This window comes from Eschrichtius robustus, chromosome 17 (genome assembly GCF_028021215.1).
Source record: "Eschrichtius robustus isolate mEscRob2 chromosome 17, mEscRob2.pri, whole genome shotgun sequence".
In the NCBI taxonomy this organism is placed as follows: Eukaryota; Metazoa; Chordata; class Mammalia; order Artiodactyla; family Eschrichtiidae; genus Eschrichtius; species Eschrichtius robustus.
Window position 1 is genome coordinate 48008407 of NC_090840.1, and position 24542 is coordinate 48032948.

A 24542-nucleotide genomic window follows, 5' to 3' on the forward strand; every position below is an offset into this window, starting at 1 on the left:
GGAGATCGGAAGATTCTGTGGCCTAACTTAACTGAAAGTGTGTTGGCACACAGACAAATGCAAATAGAAGGCCTTCCCTTCAAGGTCATGACACTCTTCTGTTACTAGTTTACCCCTACCATAATTCTACTTGCAGTTTGGCATTTTATTTCTATCTGCCCTTATTCACCATGAGTTTATAGCTTTCGGGTTATGTGGACCCTCTGAGTATCTGTTGAGTTAGAAAATTCATTATTACTACTAAACTACTATAATTCAGCATTACTTACATGGATATGCCTTTTATTAATAATATAGACGCTATATATACTTAACAAATACTACGTAAACATGGGACACATTTAGTTTTGTAATGTTTGGTTCACGTTGGAATTCATGGACCCAGTACTAATCTTGTAGTTCCACAGTGTCTGGAGTCACCTAGTCTAGAATAGAGGTCAGCAAACTTTTTCTGTAAAGGGCCCAATAGCAAATATTTTAGGCTTTGTGGGCCATACTGTCTTCTGTTGCAACTACTTAATTCTGCCATTGTAGCAGGAAAGCAGCTAGAGGCAATACATAAACCAAATGAGTGTGTCTGGTTCTGAAATATTGTTCTTTTGATTTTTTTTTCAACCATTTAAAAATATAAAAACTGTTCTCGGTTCATGGGCCATATAAAAAAGGGATGGTTAGATTTGGCCTATGAGTTGTAGTTTGCCAACTCTTGGTCTCATAGGCTACATTTTAGGTCCAGAGGTACAAGTTAATTTATTCCTTCATTTGGTGACTTTGTACAACACAGATGCTATTCTATTCATATATTCAGAGAAAGCTGCTAAAGAAATAGCAACAGTGTTACTGTAGTCTTTCTAAGCAGCTAATGTGCTATTTATATATGAATTTTATAGGGTTACTCCATTTGTCAAAATTTATATTTAAAATATATAACTGTTTTGAGTATATTTCAAGCATATTAGTGGAAGGCTAGTAAGATCATCTATAACTAAGTGAAAATTTGTGAGTAAGGACTTTTGTGAGGGGAAGTGTCTTTTATACTAACAGGTATTCTTCTTAACCCTTTCTTTATCAGTAGCTCTGAATGCAAAGTGAATATCACAGTCACCTAAGAAGGACTCCAAAACATGTGCAAATTCTGATTCAGAAGGTCTGGGGTATATAAATACCTGATGGAAAACCACTGCTTTACATTTCTATTCTAAAACGAATTTATGGCTATAGAGCCAAGGATTTTTGACCTGGCATCCTTTAATTTATATGCCCCAAAAACTGTATGCAAAATTTTGTGTAAGTCCTGGACAGTAGTCCAACCACAGCTTTCATCATATTGCTAAAGGACTGTGTGACCCCACTCACCCCATCTATTCCCCACCTCCCAAAAAAGTAAAAACGGAAAACATTTAGAAGATAATATTCTCTTGTTTTTAAGTGCACTTGAACTTACCTTGGTCTCTAAACCACCAGCACAACTGTCTTATTCTCTTTGGCTTCTTTCTGCCTCACCTCTCTAGATAGTCATCTATTTCTTTTATTTTTTCTTAGGCAGAAGGTTCTAGCAAGCTCAGACATTTTCTAGTTGTGTCCTTCAGGGTTCTAAGGATATAGGCATACCCTGAAATTTCCAGTATTTCTTTTATGCTTTATTATTTTTCATGAAGAAGAAAAATAAAACAACTTTCTTTGACTTCTTGAAATTTGTAGATACCCGGTTTGAAGTATATATTATAAAAGACAAAATCTAATGGATTGGTCCTAGGGAAAAAATATATTTCTGATCAGTGAATTCAATCCAGTGATTATCGTGCTTAAACTAAAATTACCCTCAATTCTGCTTTTCTTTATCTTAACTCTTTTTCTAATGTCTGCAGTTTTCCTTTTAGGAGAAATAAAAAATAATTAAAGTCTTCGTGTGCAAAGTATAGAACTATTGTTATGAAACATCAGTAGAAAATTCCATTTTTAATTTTATTGCATTCGTTTTCATTTAAGGGTCTACTGCTGAGCCAGTTTCTCAGTCTACCACTTCTGATTATCAGTGGGATGTTAGCCGTAATCAACCCTATATCGATGATGAATGGTCTGGGTTAAGTATGTCCTTTTAAAAATTATCAGTTTGTTTTTGTTTTTGTTTTCAGAATTTTCTTTCTAGCACCCTAATTCATGCTTTATGTTTTCATTTTAATCCTAATTTTTCACCTTTTAGGTCATAGTAATATAGTTTAATACCAAATGTGTACTACTTGTAAACTGACTATTGAATACCTGTAGAATTAAAACTAAATTCACTTTTCATGATTGAGGCAATATTTAAACATGAAGTTTTCTTATAATTGCTCTGTAGTTTGTCTAGTTTTTAAATTGTTTTAAATGAATGTTCTATTTCTTTTCCTAGTCTTAATATAATAGAGTAAATAGAATATACGGGAATGGCTTTGAATTCATGAGGTATGCACGTTTTTATATTGGTAGAAAACCATTTTCTTAGTCTAATTTCCAGTAGAAGCATAGGAAAGTTAAAGGCAAGAGTCACAAAAAAAGAGGAAGGGAAAAAGAAGAATATGGTTTTCATGTTCAGAAAGTTCATACCATCTTCATTTAAAAAAAAAAAAAAAGACAGATTTTTTTTTTTTTTTTCCCCACAACCTTAAATCTTAGAATTTAAAACCCTCTGGAAACAGGAACTCTCATTGACTTTCCTTATCCTCAGTACCTAGTGCAGTGTTTTATACACAGGTGTTCAATAGTCATAATGATAATAAAAGCAAACACCTGACTGTGCCAGGCACTGATCTAGATGGTTTAAGTCTTATGCATATTATTAGCTTGTTTAGTACAATTCTGTGAGGTAGGTATTATTTTTTTCCCACACTTTCCAGTTGAAGAAACTGAGGTAAAGAAAAATTATCTAATCTTCCCCAGCCACACAGTTAAGTGGAGGAGCTGGTATCAAACTTTGGTAGTCTGGCCCCCGGAGTTCATGTTCTTAACCACTGCATGGTACAGCCTCGATGATGATTGTAATCATGAAGGTATGCTTGCAACACAATCCAAAGATTAGTCTTAGACTAGTCTCTGTTAGATTAGTTGAAGCACAGTTGAGGGAGGTGAGGTTGGAAAGGTATATTAGGAAGGACCATATTGTGAAGAGCCTTGAATTGCTGGCTAAGTATTAGGGAGCCAAGGGTCAGAGTACTAGTTCAGAAGGTAGATCCCAGTTCTCGTCCTGACTTTAAAGCGTAGTACCTCATATGTCTTGGACTTTGTCACTTATCTTGGAATCTAGATTAATTGACCTGTAAAACAGAGCAAATAATCTTTCCTATCTACTTCCATAGAGTCTTGTGAGGTTTTAATGAGGGAATGAACAGGAAAGCTCTTGGAAAATTATAAAGTATCAGATAAATACAAAGTATTACAAGGATGTGAAAGCACTGTTTTGTGGGGGGCAGGGGAGGAAACAGTCTGTACTTCCGGAAGAATGATCTGCTATGTGCAAAATAGAATTGAGGAGTGATTGTAAGAAAATAGCACTGAGGTGTCTTGGGCAGCTGTGGGTTGAAGCTGAGGAAAATGGAGCAAACAGGGCTCTAGGCTTCCCTGCTTGGAAAGAATAGCTCTACTTTTATCTTTTTATTCTTGTGATAATGAAAAACACAATTGGCTGATAAATAAGAGACTGAAATAAACATATCCATGGGACTCTGTACTTAAGTAATAAGTATCAGAACGCCTTTTTTGTTTGTTATGCTGTATTGGCAGTCTTTTCAGTCCAAAGTTACTCTTTAACCTCATTTTCTCTGTGAATTTTATTTTTTGTGTTATCTTCTTTAATGTCGCTAATTTTGGTACTCAGTGAATTTAGTTATTCCTTCTAAATTTATAGAATGCATGAAGTATTTGAGATTACTAATCCACAAAGTATATATATACTATCTTTACATTTAACAATGTGATACGATTAATATATTGACCCTCTGGTTTGAGGCATAAACATCATTATCTAGCAGAAAGGCATTGAATTTACCCAAGCACTTGAATATAAAGTTAAGATGCTGGAACTTCCCTGGCAGTCCAGTGGGTAGGACTCTGCGCTCCCACTGGAGGGGGCACAGGTTTGATCCCTGGTTGGGGAACTAAGATCCCGAATGCCGCTCATTGAGACCAAAAACAATTTTTAAATAAAGTTAAAGACGCTAAAGTACAGAAGGTAATGTTTTTTAAAGACAGATGTTAATCATTCAATTATCTTGACCATAAAGGAACAATATCATCACAACCCCTGTAAAAAGTCAGATTTTGAATAGAATTTTGTTTTTGTTGGCACACCAGAGTGAAAGAATTAACGGCAGCATAGTGAATGGGTTGAGAGCATGGGCTTTGAGGACAGACTACCTGGGTTCGAATCTTAGCTTCATTGTTTTTCAGTGCTTCAGTTTCATCATCTGTAAATATAATATTTCTTCCCCCACAGACTTGTTGAGAGGATTAAGTGACATAATACTTATAAAGCTCTTAGAACACTGCCTGATACATGGTAAATATTCAGTAAGTGCTGTGATGCTATTGATGATATTCTTCTAGGGGCATAATTAGTCTACTCAGTGGGGTTAATTTGTAAATTATCTGTTTAAACACTGGAGAAATTCTTTCTATCATATTTGTTTTATTTTATTAAAGTTAATGCTGAATTAAGTTCTGACCAGAAACAGCTGACAACCATTTTCTTACTGAGATAAAAAGGAAAATAGCTATGGGATGCTTAAACCTAAAACATTATTTCACAAGCAAATTCAATGGAGAGACAAATGCCTTACCATTTTGAAAAGACAGCTAATATAAAGCTCTTTGGAAAGACTTTGGCAAACTAATGGGAGAATTTTAAGAAATGAGAAATTACTCTATAAATGAAGGGAACTATGCTATGAATGAAACTGTACTACATAGTTTCCAGGAAACTAAGAAGATTATTAGCACCAAGTATATGTATACTTGGTGCTAATGAACTAAGGTTCATTAGGCCCATGAACCTTAAGAATTATGCGTTGTCTCCTGGTGACAATTTTTAGGCTTAGTTGATTGATCTGTTGATTTAAAGTAATTTTATTTGGGGAATTCCCTGGTTAGGACTCTGCACTTTCACTGCCAAGGGCCCCGGTTAGATCCCTGGTCGGAGAACTAAAATCCCACAGGTCGGGGGTGAGGGGCGGCGGGGGGGAGTAGTTTTATTTGATCCCAGTTAATTTAAAAATTATATAAAAACCAACCTGAAATCAATAAACGTGGAAAAATCACCATAAAGCTTTATAAAGCCTGTAGAGATTTATGCTTCTATTAATGTTCTGATAGAAGTTGAAACATAGGCTACAGTTACTTCTCAAACTTTATGGCTGTCTAAGCCTTTTACAAAAAAAGATAATTTTACCGAGTACTTTACTAGATTTTTATCCCTCACCCCCCCCCCCGACCACCACCACATTTATTAAGAAAAGAGTTTATATGTTAAATAGTGCCCATTCACTTCCTTAAACTTTTTTTTTTTTTTTTTTTGACAAAGGTTTTTTTCCGACAGGAAGCCCTAAGAGACCTGGCTTATGGACAGCAATTTTCCAAATCTGGGTGTCTTATTTGTGAGGTTTAGGCAAAACAATTGACAGCTTTGGAATTCAAATCTCCTAATAATATTGTTAATAAATGCCTGGTGTAAGATGAGCAGTTGGTTCCAGACATCTACTAGATACTTTTTTTTTTTTTTTTTGGCTGTGCTGGGTCTTAGTTGTGGCACTCGGGATCTTCCTTGCGGCATGTGGGATCTTTAGTTGCAGCATACGGACTTCTTAGTTGTGGCATGTGAACTCTTAGTTGCGACATGCATGCAGGATCTAGTTCCCTGACCAAGGATCGAACCCGGGCTCCCTGCATTGGGAGCACAGAGTCTTACCCACCGGACCACCAGGGAAGTCCCATACTTCTAGTACCGGAGGTCTCATGCTACATACATATTTACTTATAAAAATGACTTCTACATTAAAGAAGTCTCTCCATATGGAGAGACTTATCAGGATTGTGAGAAATAAATTCTTAATTGTCTATGCCTGATAGCTTAGAAACTGTCTTTCTATTGTTAATGTCATCAGTGATATATTAAAAGCAGTAGGTACCATTTACTGAGCACTTACTGCATTGCTCTGAACTGCTTTACATGTATCTAATATAATCCTTTCAACAATCCTATGAAGTTGGTACATAGCCAATTAAGATTAAGACATTTGACCAAAATCACATAGTTATTAAGTGGTAGAGCAATATTCAGATATAGGTCTGTTTGACTCTGAGGTCCATGCTCTTAACCTCTATGCTGTTACTATGTAATACTGGCTCTGGATACCTGCTCATGGTAGTAAATTTAGAAATATAGGAAGGGACTTCCTTTTTTGTAACACATTTCACACTTGTACTCAGTTGTTCCATGTTTTTCCTCTACTGGACCATGAATTCTTGCTTATGATGTTTTCAATCTCTCCCCATCCTCTACTGGTTTAGCCCCTCTTCTCCCTTTTCGCACTTCCCATGACAGAATCTGTCACTCTGTACTTAATTGTTGTACTTATCTTCATCCCTGAGTAGACAGTGAGCTCCATGTGGGGAGGGATTATTTCATACTCATTTTTCTACCTCTGTTACCTGTCTAGCTCAAGTTCTAGTATTTAATAAGTACTTAATAAGATGAAATTCCTATAACTCCATTGTTAAGATGTATCTATTATTAATGTATTCTTTTCTTTTATCTCTTCCTCTTATAAATTTGGGATCATGTTGCACAGGCAATTTTGTCTATGATTTTTATTCTATGAGCATTTTCCCAGATCATAATATATTTATCCAAAACATAGATTTTTTTAAAAGTCTTCATGAGGTCGTATAATAATACCACCCCTCTAAACAAAAATAATAGAATTCATGTGGAAAAATAAGAATAGTGAAGAAAATAGGAGTAATGCAGGCAGATTTGTTGTTCTAGATAATAAAATGTATTACAAGTTATATTTTGTATGACAGGAATAGATGAATGGAACAGAAATTCCAGAAACAGACTGAAGTATATATTTAAGAATTCAATATTTGGTAAAAGTAGCATTTGGCATTAATTGGGGAAAGGTTGGATTTTTTTTCAATAAAGAGCAATGTTAGAATGACTTGTTAACCATTTAGAAATAAAGCCTAACTTCTGTTATGTTAACATTAAGTAGTTATTATAGATGTATATATGGATGTGTATGATGTCCAGGGAGAGGAGGGAAGAATTAATTTTGAGAGCTACTTATCTAACCAGGGTAAAGCCGAAGATTGTTTTTCTCTTTTAGAATAAGCCAGTGATAGCTTCCCAAAGGAGGTAAAAATTCAGTGCTTCCTAGAGTGAAAGAATTTGGAAGTCTAGATTAGAAATTTATTCTTAAAAAAAAAAAAAATTATTCTTGAGAAGAGGGTGTAGAAGCCCTGAAAGTGACTCACATATTTTGGAAAGATAAAAGTACCATTGAATAATCTGAAAAAATATAAGAAGGTAAAGTGTTTTTTAAAAAAGAGGAGAAAAAGAAGAGGTTGACTATTTTGCATGACTTGGTGAATTTGAAGAAGAACCTAATCTTAAACAGTTCATAAGGAGGGGAGGAGCATGATTTTGGCACTACTCTTAGAGACTGACTCATTTTATACCCTGAGGGTATAAATCAGAAAAAATGACCAAGTCCTAGACGAAGTTAGACATAAACAGTGAAAAGAAAGCAAATTCAGGGGATAAACTTCCTTTGATAATAAAGGAAGTAGCGAGAGTGGAATAAATGGTTCATTCATGTTTTCTGGAGTTTCTTAGACATTCCATCTAGTCATATGATGTGCCCAGCAGAAGTTGGGTAAAGGTTTTTACCGTCATGTTATTGGGTATTTTTCCTAGCTCTTAAAATGTACTTGGGAGGAAGAAGAGCAGTAGTTTAAAATTACAGCTTAGTTCAACATAAGGAATTTTGGGTTTTGCATTTAGTTTTTGGCAGAAATGACAGATGCCTAATTCACACTGTTAAATTTTAGATGGTATGTCTTCTGCTGATCCCAGCTCTGATTGGAATGCGCCAGCAGAAGAGTGGGGAAATTGGGTAGATGAAGAAAGAGCTTCACTTCAAAAGTCCCAGGAACCAATTCCTGATGATCAAAAAGTGAGTAAAGGGATTGGTGGGTATATTTATTTCTCTGTGCAATCAACTGTACTGGAATTATTAAGGGTTACATTCTGTATTACAAATATATCCAGGGATAGAGTTGCTTCAGAGAGACATTCTAATCATATTTGCTTCAGTCATCTTATGTCCGCATGCCTTCTCTCTATTACTGTTTCTTCTTTCCACAAATTATTGAGGATTCTACTATGTGGAAAGCACTATTATATACTGATAAGAAAAAAAAACACACAATTCCTGTCCTCATCAGAATTATTATAACAGCCTACCAACTCTTTAGTGTGTTTAGAGAAGAGTAGATTAGTTCTCAATGAAAAATTAAGGAAAGCTTCATAGCAAGATAAGACTGAGAACCTTATGAAAAAGGGACCAAGGCAGGAAAGTAACATGTTTGGTGGAGAGGTATAATACACGTGTGGAATCAATTGGTGGTAGGATCAGTTGTTTTTGTATGTCAGTCTTCCCCTTCTAGGCTTCATTCCTTAAAGAAAGGGACCGTGAAGTTTTTATTTTTGTAGCTCTATAAACTAGAGCTACAAAACGTGCTTCACATTCAGTAAATGAATAAATAGATGAAATGAGTGATATATATACCTTGCCACATTTTAATGGAATTCTAGAAGTAATGAGAACCTACTGACAGCTTTTAAACTAGGGATAACCTAATCATTGCTAGGGTTAGAAAAATTAGGCTGGGAGCTTCCCTGGTGGTCCAGTGGGTACGACTCCAAGCTCCCAATGCAGGAGGCCCGGGTTTGATCCCTGGTCGGGGAACTAGAATCCTGCATGCTTGCTGCAACTAAGAGCCCTCATGCTGCAACTAAAAGATCCCGCATGCCGCGACTTCCCTGGTGGTCCAGTGGCTAAGACTCTGCACTCCCAGTGCAAGGGGCCCAGGTTCGATCCCTGGTCAGGGAACTAGATCCCACATGCCGCAACTAAGAGTTCAAATGCCACAACTAAGAGTTCAAATTCCACAGCTAAAGGTCCCGCATGCCACAACTAAAAAAAGATCCCATGTGCCACAACGAAGATCCCGCACACGACAACAAAGATCCCGCGTGCCGCAACTAAGACCCAACACAGCCAAATAAATAAATAAATATATATTAAAAGAATAAAAAGATCATTCATGCCACAACTAAAAAAGATCCTGCATGCTGCAACGAAGATCCTGTGTGCCACAACTAAGACCCGGCACAGCCTAAATAAATAAATAAATAAATAAATTTTTTGAAAAAGAAAAATTAGGCTGGATATAACAAAAATGAGAAGACTGGTTTGGGAGGCTATTTTGTACTATTTTGATTGCATGAATCAGGAGGAGATAATGAACTAAGTTGATAACTTTGAAAAATAAATGGAAGTGGTTATTTACAAGAGACATTAAGCTACTGATTGAACTTTTCTACTGGTTGGTTATAGAAAGAAGGGTGAAAAGTCAGAGAGGCTCTGAAGATACTAGGGCCATTATTATTCAACAGACATTAATTGCATCTGCCATGGGTCAGGTATTGTGCTAATAGAGAAACAAGACACGATTACTGCCTTCGAGGAGCCTACAGTCTAGTTAGGGAGGAGAGGAGGGAGACAGGCACACTGGAAGATAAAAGTAATGTTATAATGTGTTAGGTATTATGGAAGCACTTCGGCGTTTTAGCAAAGGCATCCCAGAGGTAAAAGCAGAATGTGTAGCAAAGAGTGGTCAGAAATGAGATTGGAAAGGGAAGCAGAAACCAGGTTCTACAAGCCCTTGAATGTCATGTTTAAAACCTTGGATTTCCCGCCTGCCAATGCAGGGGACACGGGTTCGAGCCCTGGCCCGGGAAGATCCCACATGCCACAGAGCAGCTAAGCCCGTGTGCCACAACTACTGAGCCTGTGCTCTAGAGCCCATGAACCACAACTGCTGAGCCCACGTGCTGCAACCACTGAAGCCCGCGCGCCTAGAGCCTATGCTCCGCAACAAGAGAAGCCGCCGCAAAGAGAAGACCGCACACCACAATGAAGAGTAGCCCCCACTCACCACAACTAGAGAAAGCCCGTGCACAGCAACGAAGACCCAATGCAGCCATAAATTGATTAATTAATTAATTTTTTTAAAAAAACTTGGATTTTGTCCTATAAATAATGGAAGAATTTTAATCTAAAGTGGTGTGCTTTTTGGTTTTTGGTGTTTTTGTTTGGTTGGTTTTGGTTTGATTTGGGGTTTTTTTGTTTTTGTGGGTTCTTTGGGTTTTGTTTTGTTTTTGTTTTGGCTACTCTGGCAATTAATGTAGAAAAAGGAGTGGAGGCATAATGAGAATAAAGGCAGGAATACCAGTTTAGAGGTTGTTCTAGTAGTCCTGTACAGTAGTGGTAAGAATGGTATACAGAGTAGAGGACAGATTTGAAAAATAAATTGAAGCAAAATCAACAGAACATATGGTTAGAATTGATTGGAGAAAGAATCATCAAAAATGACTTCCAGAATTGTAGCTTAGGTAACTGGGATGGTGAAAGTGGTGCTCCCAACAGAGAAAGCAAAAGCTAGTTAATTGGGGGAAAGATGGTTGGTTCAGTTTGGGATGTGTTAGATGCAAGGTGTTTTGTAGATATGCCTAAGAAAAGTTGGTTGCAACGGGTTAAAGCTTTGGGAAAAGATTTGTATTTGGAAGTTATTAGTATATGGTTGTTAAAACTTTGAGGGTGAGTGAAATGTGTAGAAAATTTTATAGAGTTGAAAAGAGCAATGTAATGAGCATAGAAATCTGGGGAACTCCCAACTTTTAAGCCTGTGAAGGAAACTGAGGGAGGAGAGTTCTAGGACACAGAGGCTGAGACATTTGCTCTCTGGTAATTTAGAGCAGTTTCATTAGAAACCTTGGACTAGTAGCCTGTCAGAGTAAGTTGAGTAAAATGATGCTTAAAAAATAATAAGGTATTTTTTTCTTGGAACTTCCCTGGTGGTCCAGTGGGTAAGACTCCACGCTCCCTATGCAGGGGGCCCGGGTTCAATCCCTGCTTAGGGAACTAGATCCCTCATGCTGCAGCTAAGACCTGGCGCAGCCAAATAAATAAATAGATATTTTTTTTAAAAAGATTTTTTTTCTTAAGCAAGTTTGGGTATGGATGGAGAAGTAGTGGATAACAGCAAACTGAAGTATGACGAAGGGTTTTGTTGGGGTCGTTTGTATTTTAATGATAGGAGAGATTTTAGTGCAGGGGTCAGCAAACTTTTATTTAAAAGGCCATGCACTAGTGCAAAAGCAGCCATAGACAGTATGGATGGATTATAAATTGGCTGAGAAGCAGACTGACCAGAGTCCTTGTGACCTGAATATCCTTCAGAGGATACATCTTTTCATATGACATTTTAATCATTGTGAGCCTATGGTAAAAACTTCTGTGGAAGTTTCTCCACAACTAGCAACCAACTTGGACAGAAAGTCTCTTAGCTAAGTTTAGCAGGATTTGTGCAGGATTTGGTTTGGTTTTGTTTTTCCATCTGCTAGTTATTTCTGTAAACTCTTTGATGGTTCATGAGACCTCCAAAATCATCCTAATGACTATGGTGCTGAGCAGAGAAATAGCAAGTTAGCTATATCATCTCTCCCTTTAAGTAGAGTCTAAGAATCTTGGCTGTCATCTGTACAGAATAAACTAAAAGCACTTTTCCATAGAAAACTCAGCTATATGGTATGTGTGAAGAAATATCATTCATACTAATTTAACAATTCTAATTTGCTATTCTTGTCATGCAGAATGTTACTTTCAATGACATTCCTTCTCAAATTCAATTTTTTTAATTCTTTTCTTTTGAGGTAATTATAGAGTCACATGTACTTTTTTAATATTTATTTATTTATTTATTTATTTAGGCTGTGCTGGGTCTTCAGTGCGGCATGCAGGATCTTTTAGTTGCAGCATGCAGGCTCAGAGTTGCCACATGTGGGCTTCTTGGTTGCAGCATGCTACCTCTTAGCTGTGGCCTGCATGTGGGATTTAGTTCCCCGACCAGGGATTGAACTCAGGGCCCCTGCATTGGGAGCACGGAGTCTTACCCACTGGACCACCAGGGAAGTCCCAGAGTCACATGTACTTGTAAGAAATAATACAGAAAAATCCCTTGTACCCTTTACCCAGTGTCCCCCAATGGTAACATCTTGCAAAAGCATAGTACAGTGTCAAAACCAGGCCATTGACATTGATACAGTCAAGATACAGAACATTTCTAATGTCTTTTGTGAAATGTCTGTTCGTATCTTTTGCACACTTTCTAATTGGATTGTTTATTTGTTTACTGTTGAATTTTGAGTGTTCTTTATATAATCTAGATACAAGTCCTTTGTTGGATATGTGGTTTACAAATATTTTCTCCTACTCTGTAGCTTGTCATTCTCTTAACAGGGTCAAGTTCAATTTTAATGCAAATAGTTCTGTGTTTAAATAAAATAAATTACCTAAGAAACGAGTTTTTAAAAACCAAGGTTTGCACAGCTGTCTAATTGATCATGTAGTGAGTGATGAAAGATGTACGAAAAAGGGGTTTATTGTAATAGAAGAGTGAAGTTCCATGCACTTTTGTTATTTTTTGAGTATGTGATTTCAGATCAGTTTTATTGTTACTAATTCTTATTTAGAATTTGGGAGAAAAAGACTGCACCTAATGAATTATTTCATAATAATTTTCTGAATAATGAAAACTTAACCAGTTGGTTCACTTCAGTATTTTTGCTTTTAACATCAGGTTTCAGATGATGATAAAGAAAAGGGAGAGGGAGCTCTTCCAACAGGGAAATCTAAAAAGAAAAAAAAGAAAAAGAAGAAGCAAGGTGAAGATAACTCTCCTGCACAGGTAGAGTATAAAACAACAGACATCATTCGTTAAGCACCTACTGCCGACTTGTGAAAAGATGATTTGCAGATGCTAAGAAAATGTAGAGGTATAAAGACACCATGTGAGACATCAAATTTACTTGAGAAGCATTTGAAAAGTCATAGAATGTTTTAAAGATTTTATATGTCATGCTGTAATAAAAATGTTATTGCTCTAAAGAAAATATCAAAGGTATAAACCAAAAGCAAATAACTAAAATTCTAAATTAGATGCATTTTAGTTTATATTATGATGAAATGGAACAGGGGGTACAGTATTTCACACATACAGAAATTCTTTGAGTAATGGAATTTAGCAAATTAGAATTTTAGCACATTTAGGAGAACCATGCGCATAACAAGTGGAGTCTTTCCCTTGACTCTGAGTTTGCTGGCTGTTCCACTTGGTATCCTTTCCTGATTTTTTGGCTTCTAACAGAAACTTTCTATTTATATCACTCCTACATTTTCCTTTTCTTTTCTTTGGTCTTTCCTATCTGGGAAAGTATTTTTAGATCATTATATAGAGGAAAACAAAGATATTTTAATTTCAAATGTAATAGATTACTAGAAATACGCATGGATTTGTTTTTGAAAGCATTATCACTATTACATTACAACTTATGAAAATCTTATTTCTTACTTATAACCATGTGGCTAATTGTTTTCATTCCTTTAAATGTAGGAGATGACCAAAATTTCTAGAGGATAGTCTACATAGTAATTTTCCTACTTATTCTATTTGGAAAAAATTTCTGCATGACTTTTTAAAGAAGTATGTGTTCAGTTCTTTTTTGTTGTGGGAAGCACAACCCTTCATAAATGATACCAATCCATTATCAATATTAGTTTTCTCTCAGTAATAATAGGTGGGCATTAAGGTTAACAACTAAGATCAATGGGCATAAAAACAAAAACTATATAGTGGGTGTGCTTTTCTTGTTAGCTGAACTAGCTGATGAGAAATGTTATTGATAGCCATACTTTGTTAGTAATACTATCTGAAATCCATTTAGCCAAACTTTTTCTGGATTTCTGTGATTCATACTATGGCCTTTACTAGTACTGCTTTTCTGGCTTGTAGATTAGGTGAGTTCCTTTTAAAGGAAATTTTGTGGGGTAGATGTATTCCTTAAATTTCAACTTAATTGGCAAAGGTCATTAAATTGTGAAAGTTCCTTTGGTATTCTGATACTCCTTTTAAAAAAAAGTTTGATCTGTTTTTTAAATATAGTGAATAAGTATACAGGTTTTAGAGTCAGATCTGTATTCACATTTTAGTTCTGCCATTTACTGTGTTGTTTTTTGTTTGTTTGTTGTATTTTGCACAAGTTCCTTAACTGCATAGGTTGCTTTGAGAATTAAATAAGATATCCATGAAGTTCTGTGTAAAGTATATAGCACAGAGTAGCCTATGCATAAATGATTACGTTTCGGAATTTTTTTTTTTCCTTACCATTCACAATGATAGTCCTATTTAATATATTCTAATTCATACTTATTTCACATACCTAAGCATGTAATGTCTTTTAAAAAGTTTGAAGACCTAAGAATGGAAATGTTTAAACTTGGAAAAGACCATAAAAATTATCTACACAAATTTTATTTTACAGTTGAGGAAACTGCAGTTTGGGGAAATCAAAGATTTGTCCTTGACGTAAGCATTTGTCCTTGACTTAGCTAGGTTGTGGCATGGCCAAAATTGAAATTCCTATCTGTGTCCTTTCTACTGTGTAAGCTTAATTTATCTAGAAAATGCACTTATGTATAAATATTTCATTCCTTGAAGAAGTCATTAAGTGAAATGCTATTTCTAAAGTCTTCAAGTAGCACCTAATTCCCCATGTACTTTTTCTAAAAGGAAAAAAATACTTGTTTGGTTTAGTAAATTAAATGGTTCCCTTTCCCATTTGGGGGTGTGAGTGTGTTGTTTTTTAATTCACAGTTGATTTAAATCCCTGAGGAAAGCAGGGATGATGAACGTATATTCCAAATGTACCTATGGTTAAAATTCTTTGAATGATTATTTTTTTATGCTCTTTTAAGCCATTTGGGCAGTTTCTGAAATAAAATTTTCTTCTTGGAATACCTTCTGGACAGTAGTACTATAAACCGAATAGATTTTAATTAGTAAAAATGAGTGATTTGTATCATCTAATGCACTACTTTTCTCTGTAGGACACAGAAGAATTAGAAAAAGAGATTAGAGAAGAGCTCCCAGTGAATACCTCTAAGGTCCGTCCAAAACAGGAAAAAGCTTTTTCTTTGAAGACCATAAGCACTAGTGATCCAGCTGAAGCACTCATCAAAAATAGCCAGGTAACTTTCTGATATGTAAGGAATAAAATTTTGATGACTTGAGAATTGTATTAATAGTAATATTTTATGGAGGCCCATGCTAAACATTTTAAATACACCAAATTGCCCTCACAACAACCCCACAAGAAAGGTGCAAACCATTATATAAATGAGTTTAGAGAAGTTGAATAAGTTGGCCCAAGTCCCATAACTATCAGAGGCCAAACTAGAGAGAGCCACTAGACTGTATTTTTTTCTTAAATATCTAGGCATACAAGGGATAGATGCCTTACAGAAAATGCGACTGGTTCCACTCCCCCAAAAGCATGCACATAATATAAGGTGACTATGGTCCGACCTCTCAGAATGTAACATTTGTTTAAAATTTGCTGACAGTGTCTTGAACTGTGTGCCATCTGTGGAAAATTTTGATATGTCAGAAGGGACCATTTTACAAAAGGTCTAGACCAGTGACACAAAGACCATAGCTCTTTAAAGTCTGATTTCTAATTTGGTAAGTTATATCGTATAGAAATATAAGAAATATGAATGACCATGAAATTCTGCATGGTTCGTTTATATACTCATTCAAAAAATGTATTGAGAACCTACCACAATGCCACACACTATTTAAGATTCTGGGGACACATCAAAGAACAAAGCAGACAAAAAAATCTCTGCCTCTATGGAGCTTACATATTTAATGAGACAGCTTTACACAAGAACCTGAATTACTGTTAAGAGAAAGAATTTGTAACAGTCTGGTACTAAAAATCTTAACCATACTTCCTATTTGGACTTGATGCTTTTAATTCCCTGAGAGTATTTTGACATAAAAGAATGCAGTCTCAATACATACATAGGACTTCCCTGGTGGCGCAGTGGTTAAGAATCCGCCTGCCAATGCAGGGGACACGGGTTCGAGCCCCAGTCCGGGAAGATCCCACATGCCGCAGAGCAACTAAGCCCGTGCGCCACAACTACTGAGCCTGCACTCTAGAGCCCGCGTACCTAGAGCCCGCGTACCTAGAGCCCGTGCTCCACAACAAGAGAAGCCACTGCAGTGAGAAGCCTGTACACCGCAATGAAGAGTAGCCCCCGCTCGCCGCAACTAGAGAAAGCCTGCGTGCAGCAACGAAGACCCAGCGCAGCCAAAAATATATAAATAAATTAATTTTTAAAAAAAATACATACATAAATTTAATAGACTGCAAAGGGTCATATGACATTTTGATGTTTTACTTAATAAGTCATTTTCAGAAGCCATCTTGTAAAGGATATTTGAGTCCTTCTGTGATTTAATATAGGTAAGTGAGAGAATGGGGGGGGGAAAGAGATTTAAAATGAGTACTAAAACTTTTGGGTATGAAATAAATACAGGAAACATTATTAAAGTTGAACCAAGCAACATAAATGCAGCTTCAGATACCTGAAATAGGAAGAAGGAATCCTAGTAGTTACCTGGGTACACACATCTTCCTCTTGTTTCCTTTCCCGCTGTGCTTTCTTGAACCCATGGAGCCTGGAAGAACAAGGGGCAAGAGAAGCATGACTTACCCTTGTTTCTATATTCAAAATAATCATCACAGGTAGAGCTAAAGGGTGAGATGATCTCTTACTCATCTATTACAGCCTCAAGGCACTGTAAGTGTTGGGGTTTCTGTTGTTACCTGTCCTGAACATTCATTAACAGTTAGGCCTCATTCAGGCAAATCAGTTAGTTTACCTCTCTGCTCTGAGGTTGCAGAGGAGAAGGAAGATTCAAGAGTTCAGACCCTACGCATTATGATTTCACTACCAGACTCAATAAAACTGACGATTTGGACCTGAGTTTTACTTGTTGCTTTAATAGATAAGACTAGTAGCCATAGCCTGCTGTATCTGAGGCCATCTTTTTCCTTGGAGAGGAAACTGAACCTGTTGCTGCTGCTCTTTGAGATATCCCTAACTCTTGAGAAGGACAAAAGGGAGTATCACCTACTGGTAGTTCAGAAATTTGCTATTTTCTTTTTGCCTTCACATGAAAAGGTTTTGAGGAGGTGAGAGTTAGTGGGAAGTGGACAGAACCATTGAATACCAAAACATAAAAAAATCCTGTTACTTGTAATGAAAAAGAAAAGTGTAAAAGTTAATGAAAATGGAATTATTGGGCTTCCCTGGTGGCGCAGTGGTTGAGAATCCGCCTGCCAATGCAGGGGACACGGGTTCAAGCCCTGGTCTGGGAAGATCCCACATGCCGCCGAGCAACTAGGCCCGTGAGCCACAATTGCTGAGCCTGCGCGTCTGGAGCCTGTGCTCCGCAACAAGAGAGGCCGCGATAGTGAGAGGCCTGCGCACCGCGATGAAGAGTGGCCTCCACTTGCCTGCCGCAACTAGAGAAAGCCCTTGCACAGAAACGAAGACCCAACACAGCCAAAAATAAATAAATAATTAATTAATTTTAAAAAATTAAAAAAAAAAGATTATAAAAAAAAATGGAATTATTCACTCTTATGTGAAATTCAGTAAACATCTTGTGATTTTACACATTTATCCATTTTTATCCCAACCTGTATTTGTGGATATTGTAAATAAAGACTTATTTGGTTATATGTCACTAGAGGGCAGGCATGAGTTGTAGCGCTTCTGCTGATAAATTATTTGGCAACCATGTTCATATTACTGCTATACAGCCTCTTGTATTACTATGATACTTACTTTTATTTGAAATTTTTAATGAAAATCTAAGATAATTTCATTTCAAAATAGCCTATCAAGACTCTTCCACCTGCTATTTCTACCGAGCCATCTGTTATTTTATCAAAAAGTGATTCTGACAAGAGCTCTTCCCAAGTGCCACCGATGCTACAAGAAACAGATAAATCCAAGTCGAATACTAAGCAAAATAGTGTGCCTCCTTCACAGAGTAAGTAATTCTCATTTTTGGTTCTTTTGGTGTTCTCTGTACTGTCTATAAGTGTTACTGTCTTAGAAGTCTAATGGATTACTTACTACAGCATCCCTTTCCTCCTTTGCAAAGCCTAGATTCCTTGGACCCTTGTGGACCTCAGTTGGGAGGGCCAGGGAGCTGAAGTCACTTCAGGCAAGAATAGGTGGCCAAGGACGTACACAGAGGAGGGCTATGCCTGCCCTTACTCGCCCAGTCCCTCCCTTTTTCTGTGCACATTTTCTTGAGACTGCAAATTGTCCTGTGCCCTTTTTTTCACCTCTTTTTCTCCCTTTAGCTACCTTTAGTGTCCATTTTACCCACTTTCACTTTTATTACTTAGATTGAGTCTTTTAAACAATGGTTTTTCTAGGTCAAAACTGATGAAATATCATCCATATCGTTAAACCAAATAATACAGAGGAAAGGAAGAGAGGAAGGCAGCCAGAGAATAACCTAAAAACATGTAACTAGAACTTGAAAATGTAGACATAAAATTTGAGGCATCATTAGTGGATTTCAAAGCGTGTTTTTATTGATACTTTCATATTTTTGAAACAGAACAGTATTTACTGTCATAACTTCTCTCTCTCTTTTTTTTTTTTTCGCCTTTTAGCCAAGTCTGAAACTAGTTGGGAATCTCCCAAACAAATAAAAAAGAAGAAAAAAGCCAGACGGGAAACGTGAATATTTTTTTTCCTGAATTGGACATGTGTTTGCAAACACTGTCTTGAAGATTATGCTGTTTATGCAATAATTTGTGAACATGTACAGAGTTTTATATAAATTTAAACCAATTTTTAAAACAAAACTGTGAACACAGCCACCGTAAAAATGGAATCAAAGGAAAGTTAATTTATGAAATTAAGAGGTCAGCAGAATTGGAAGACACTTGGGGAAAGTCTTTTCAATCTAACAACGATCTTAATTTAAGAATATTATCCTGGTTTTACAACAGTGCCCTGTTTACAACAGATTGTGCCCTGTCTCATCTGCAGCTGAGGAATAAAGGATTCTGATTAGAGAGAGGGTTGCCTACATATTAGTAAGCAGCTTCTTGGATCTTATGCACGGAACTTAAACCATTTGAATCTGTTTTATGCTTAAATCAAAGTGCTTTGATCAAATGCATAATCTGCCATATCTTTACATATTTGTTGGTAGCAATTTGTATTAAATCACAAGTGCAAATAAAAAGTCATTTATTATTTGTTTAAACTGTCATGGTTTAGTTTACAATTTTTAAAAAGTTCTTAAAACATTCAAAATGCAGTTGACACTTGTATGGCTTATGAAGTTATTTTTGATAGTCTTACTTTACTTGAATTGTTCAAAGTACAGTATATTTTAAGTTAAGAAAGGTAAACTATATGTATTTGTTTTATACTTTTAAGGTTCAGACTCACAAATAATGCTCTTGTTGATGATTTGAAAACTTTCAGGCAAAATCCACCTTACATTTTTTCCTCTCCCTAGCAATTACTTTTTTTCCAGCATCAACTCTTCTTCATTACTAATACTTTTTTGACTTTAAAAATGAAATCTTTCACAAACTAGTTATATAGACAGAACTTTGATTACATGATGGAGAATGAAAAACTAAAGTCAGACAGCTTTAATTGACATTGTCAAGACCTCCAGTTATCAGGAATACATTTTTTTACTGCCTTAACCTGTAGTGCGTAGAATATGCATCAATTTCTTGAAGGGGATTCGTGTTTTTATAAGAATTTTCATGTAATTATTGCAATCGTGATCAAATAAGGAACGTTTCCTGCTTGAAACTGTGTTGATTTAAATGATGTGTGAGATGTTTCACCATTTTCAGGCACTGTGTAATTCTATTGTAATAAACTGGCAGGTATCTTTGTAACTATAAATAGTGCATGCTCAGCCATGTACACTGTAAATAGCCTTTACCAAACGTGTTTGACAAGGACCATAATTAACATCACTTAGTGAATTGTGATAAAGAAAAAAAGCCATGATTTATTCGATGTGATTGGCTTAATTGTTTTCCTGTGGCGCCAAGAATGAAACTGTTTAACAGCTGTAACCAATGGTACTGATCTGTCCATCCAATCTTGTCTTTATTATATTTGACTGTGGTTTGATAGTATTGCATTGTCACACTAGGAAAGCTAAAGAAACAAAATGCTTTTAGTTTTGCTGAAGACTGGCCTTATTAATGGACAGCTTTCCTAACAAGTGATTATTAACTTTTATCAGGTGTTAACATCTGTTTCAGGAACATGGCAGTATGTTTACATGTCAGAAGTTTTGTTTAATTCTATATTTCTAAATTGATTTGTTTAAATAAATTCAGCAAATGGATAGCATTGTTTTTATTTGCTTCAATATCGGGGTAAATAAGCTAAAGTGCCAGGAGTGGATTTCTTCAAATGACTGTGGTCTGTTCGCTTTATATAGATGCTTCCTAAAGAGATCCAAGGATTCCTACGTTGCAGCACTTTGTAAAGGTATCACAAAGGAGAATTGAATTAGGGAGTCTGTGTAATTTTAGAATGTGCCAAAAGATCTATGCTCAAAAAATTTAATTGAACTCTCTCAACTCTACCTCACCATTTCTTTATCTTAGAATTGTGTTGGCTATGTCGAATGTCGGACTTTATTTCTCCAGCTTAGTATCTCTCATTCAACCACCAACACCAGGTGTTAGAAACACCATCTTTTGAGGGAAGATTCGGTGTGGAGACGGAGAAGTGCACTGCTAAATTGGGGTGGATCCAGGATGGAGATACCTGTCCCTTCTCTCTGGCTCAAGAACTAGGGCATGGATTTTTATGTTTTAAGACATGGCAGCTATGAGTGATAAAATTAATAAGTTCTTTCTCTTACACATGCATGAGATGCAAACTCTTGCACAAAGTATCATTGTTCATCGCTCTTGTTCCATAAAGTTGTTTATGTGACATGAAAGCAGTTTCTGGCGTCTGAACAGAGGAACTGTTTTCCAACATAAACTCAGAAGGCAATAAAATCAAGGTAGTGAATCAGGGGAGAGAGGAGAGAGGGGAGCCTGTTGTCCTTTGGAGGCTTGGATTAGATGCTCCCCAAACCACTAGTAGGGAGATAAGTGATCCCTTCAGGCTTTGTCAGGCCTGGAGGGGACCCTTGTTCTGATTAGCAAACAGAGCCTCCTAGAGAAACTACTGAAAACTCTCCCTCATCCTGACCTGTCTCCCCGTACTTAACTGAATGAAAATCCTTCCCTGTTCTGGAGCAAGGAGTAGTGGGTTAGGACTTCCCCAGACTGGAATCCTACCTCTCTGTATCCTGAATTGAGCAAAACAGTAGTTGAGAGAGTCCAAAAAACAAGTATTGAAAAAAAATGTCATTAATGTAATTGACCGTGTTTACTTTGTGCATGCATTTTATTAGGCGGGCAGTGGGAATGACTCATCTGAATCTAATGGTATTATTTCATAGGCTAATCCAGTTTGTACTTGGGTTAAAGATATTGAAGGGCAATATTTAACTACAGAGTTTAGTTTTTCTTAATTACAAACAGTCCTCTATTAATAGAGTGTGAAATATCTTTCAAAATTTAGAATTTAAGATGTCTAACAGATGTCTTAAGACTTTCCTATAAACTCATTGCACAAACTGGAATTACTTTCCGAAAGACTTAGGGAATGCAAATATGTTATTTGTAAAATGCATTGAGTATTGTAAATAAAACAAACCATTTTTGATTTAAGTTGCTCCTTACGGTTCTCTTATGGGAGGGCACTTCGCATCCTAAGCTAGTCTAAAGGCAGTGACTTTTTGATGTTCTTGATGTTTCTAAACTATAGGTTCTAAATGTTTCAAATGTTCTTGATGCTCTGAAACCGTAGGTGTACTTGCAGGCTTTACCACCGGCAAGTCAAGTATTTGGAGTGAAGCATCTCTTGAAATGTCCCTGTTCGTGACACAGTGTTCTCTATGGGAAACAGCTTCCATCTTACAGCAGTAGATGTAACTGCCACCAGGTGTAGTGTATCACTTGTATCAACCTTTTAAATTAAGGAAATTAAACTCAAATTTGGCATTAGGTATTAGTATGGCTGTGTCCTAAACAATAGTGACTTAATAGAGAAGTTTATTTCTCTTGCATGTAAAAAAAAAAAAAAAAAAAGAGAAAGCAGGCCTGAGAAAGCAGGCCAGGGCTACTCTGACACTCTGCAGGGCCAGGCATCCAAGGTCCTTCTGTGTTGCCCTTCCACATTCTCAACATGTGGCTTTCATGTCACGGTTGCAGACAGCTGCACCAGCTAGAAACCTCCTCTGAGCATTTCTGCTCCCTTCCTTTAAGAACACTTCTTACAAGTTATTCACACCACACAGGCTTATCCACCCAAACTCAATCACTTGATCCTACGAGCTACAGAGGGGGATGGGAAGTAATAGTGTTTATCCTGGGCTGTCATTGGCCAAATTAACATTTCAGGATTCATTACTGAGGAAGCAGCAGAGAAGTGGATATCAGGAACAGCTAGCAGTGTTCTGTCACAGGGTTGACTACGTTGTGTATATCCTGCAGCCAAGTGTCACTTTTAAGGTCAGGTTTTAGCTTTTCCAATCGAGCAGAAATTTTTAAATCTCTTGGATGCTGCTCAGAGTAGCAGCTGATAGTGTTTCAACTTATACGTAATAGATGGTGGAAGAAATTTCTGCCACTCAGTGACTGCTTGAAATTCTAGAGACCTAGAGGCTTAAAAAAACTTAGCAGCCTGCTTTCACACCTACACTGCAAGTATAGATTATAACAGTTTTCAGTAGAAGTTACCCTGGTGTGTAATGTAATCTTTAAAAAATTAAAAGGCACTGTTACTATTCTAAATACTTTAACAGAATGATTTCTAATCCTACCATCAAGAAAGGTATATGAGGTGCATTGTAAGATGTCTGCTACCTACTTAATTAACAATACTGAGGTTCATGAATAGGCTAATCTGAAGAAAATTTTAAGCAGATTCAAGGTCATCCCCGTGATAATGGCATTCTTTTTTGTATGTGTGCTTTCCTTTTTTATTTATTGTATCAAAGCATTCAAAATGAATATATGTAACATGTACATAAATTATAAAGCATAATAAAATGAACACCTCTGAAACCACCATTCTGCTTAAGAAATAGAACATTACCAGTAGGGGGATCTTGGGGGTGAGCTTGCTGTTTGTTGTTGTCAGGTAACAGGACCAAGGCGGGGTGTAGGGGCGGGCTGAGGAGGCATGGATGAAACTAGCTGCTCTCAGGTGCCCAGTTGGGCACAGCTCCTTTTCGGGGCCACAACTGAGTAGGGGTCCCAGGTAACACGTAGCCTGGTCTTGGAAGGGTGTCATGACAGCCTCGCTGCTACTGCTTCCTCGAGTCACTCCACCGACATCTGTTGGGAAATTGTTGTAAGAAATATGCATACGCACAGTGAATCTGAACATGAATAGTGCCCTCGGAGTTGCGTAGTGCACGCTTTACATGGCAGCCTTTCCCCAGGGAAAGAGGGTAGCGAGGCTCTTTTCTAGACAGGAGCTTCCCCCAGGGTTCAGAAGAGCAGCGTGTGTCCTTAGGGCAAGGGTTCCTTGCAAAGTTGGCTGAGGGGGCTGCAGACATTCTGAAAAACACCACAAGGGTGTTTACTGGCAGGACAACCAGAGCTGTTAGCTACTTAAGACCCTGGAATTACGAATGATTTCTTTCTCTTCTAAACTGTCTTCAATAATTTAAAAAATATATTGCCGGGAAAATTTGGAGCTATTTCCCATTTCTTATCAAAACTGAAATGACCACAATAATGAACAATGGAAGAAAACCTACCTTAGCACTGGAACTAGGAAAGGCGCATCCAAATGCCAGAAACCGGGGGGCATTTCTGTTATTAGCAATCAAAATCCAGAAATTTATCGAAAGAATAAAACAGGTATAATATCAAGAAATCTAACATTTCATTTAATCACAAGATTAAAGCAGAAAAAGTACATGATCATGACACTAAGCTGAAGTATTATAATCCCACAGCTATTCCAATTTAGATTTTAAAAACTTGAAGTAGGTGAAATACTAAAGTCATATCCATTAAAGTCAGAGCAAGGCAGGGTTACTTGCTAGTCAACATTGTCTTAGGTATGAACAGTTAAAAAAATGCTTAAATTGGGACTTTCCTGGTGGTCCAGTGGTCAAGACTCCGTGCTCCCAATGCAGGAGGCACGGGTTCAATCCCTGGTCAG

The 24542-nt window shown here is 36.8% G+C and overlaps 1 protein-coding gene across 2 annotated transcripts in view; it reads left to right on the plus strand.

The window, feature by feature from the left end:
- MTDH (metadherin) overlaps positions 1-23435 on the plus strand; it is a 56898-nt gene extending 33463 nt beyond the window's left edge. For both annotated transcript variants that reach the window (XM_068525317.1, XM_068525318.1), the window contains 6 exons: positions 1990-2088; positions 8086-8210; positions 12961-13068; positions 15267-15407; positions 18135-18291; positions 18929-23435. In XM_068525317.1, coding sequence (XP_068381418.1) covers positions 1990-2088; positions 8086-8210; positions 12961-13068; positions 15267-15407; positions 18135-18291; positions 18929-18999 — 701 coding nt within the window. In that variant the 3' untranslated portion in view covers positions 19000-23435. The remainder of the gene's footprint in view (positions 1-1989; positions 2089-8085; positions 8211-12960; positions 13069-15266; positions 15408-18134; positions 18292-18928) is intronic.
- Positions 23436-24542: the final 1107 nt, after the last annotated feature.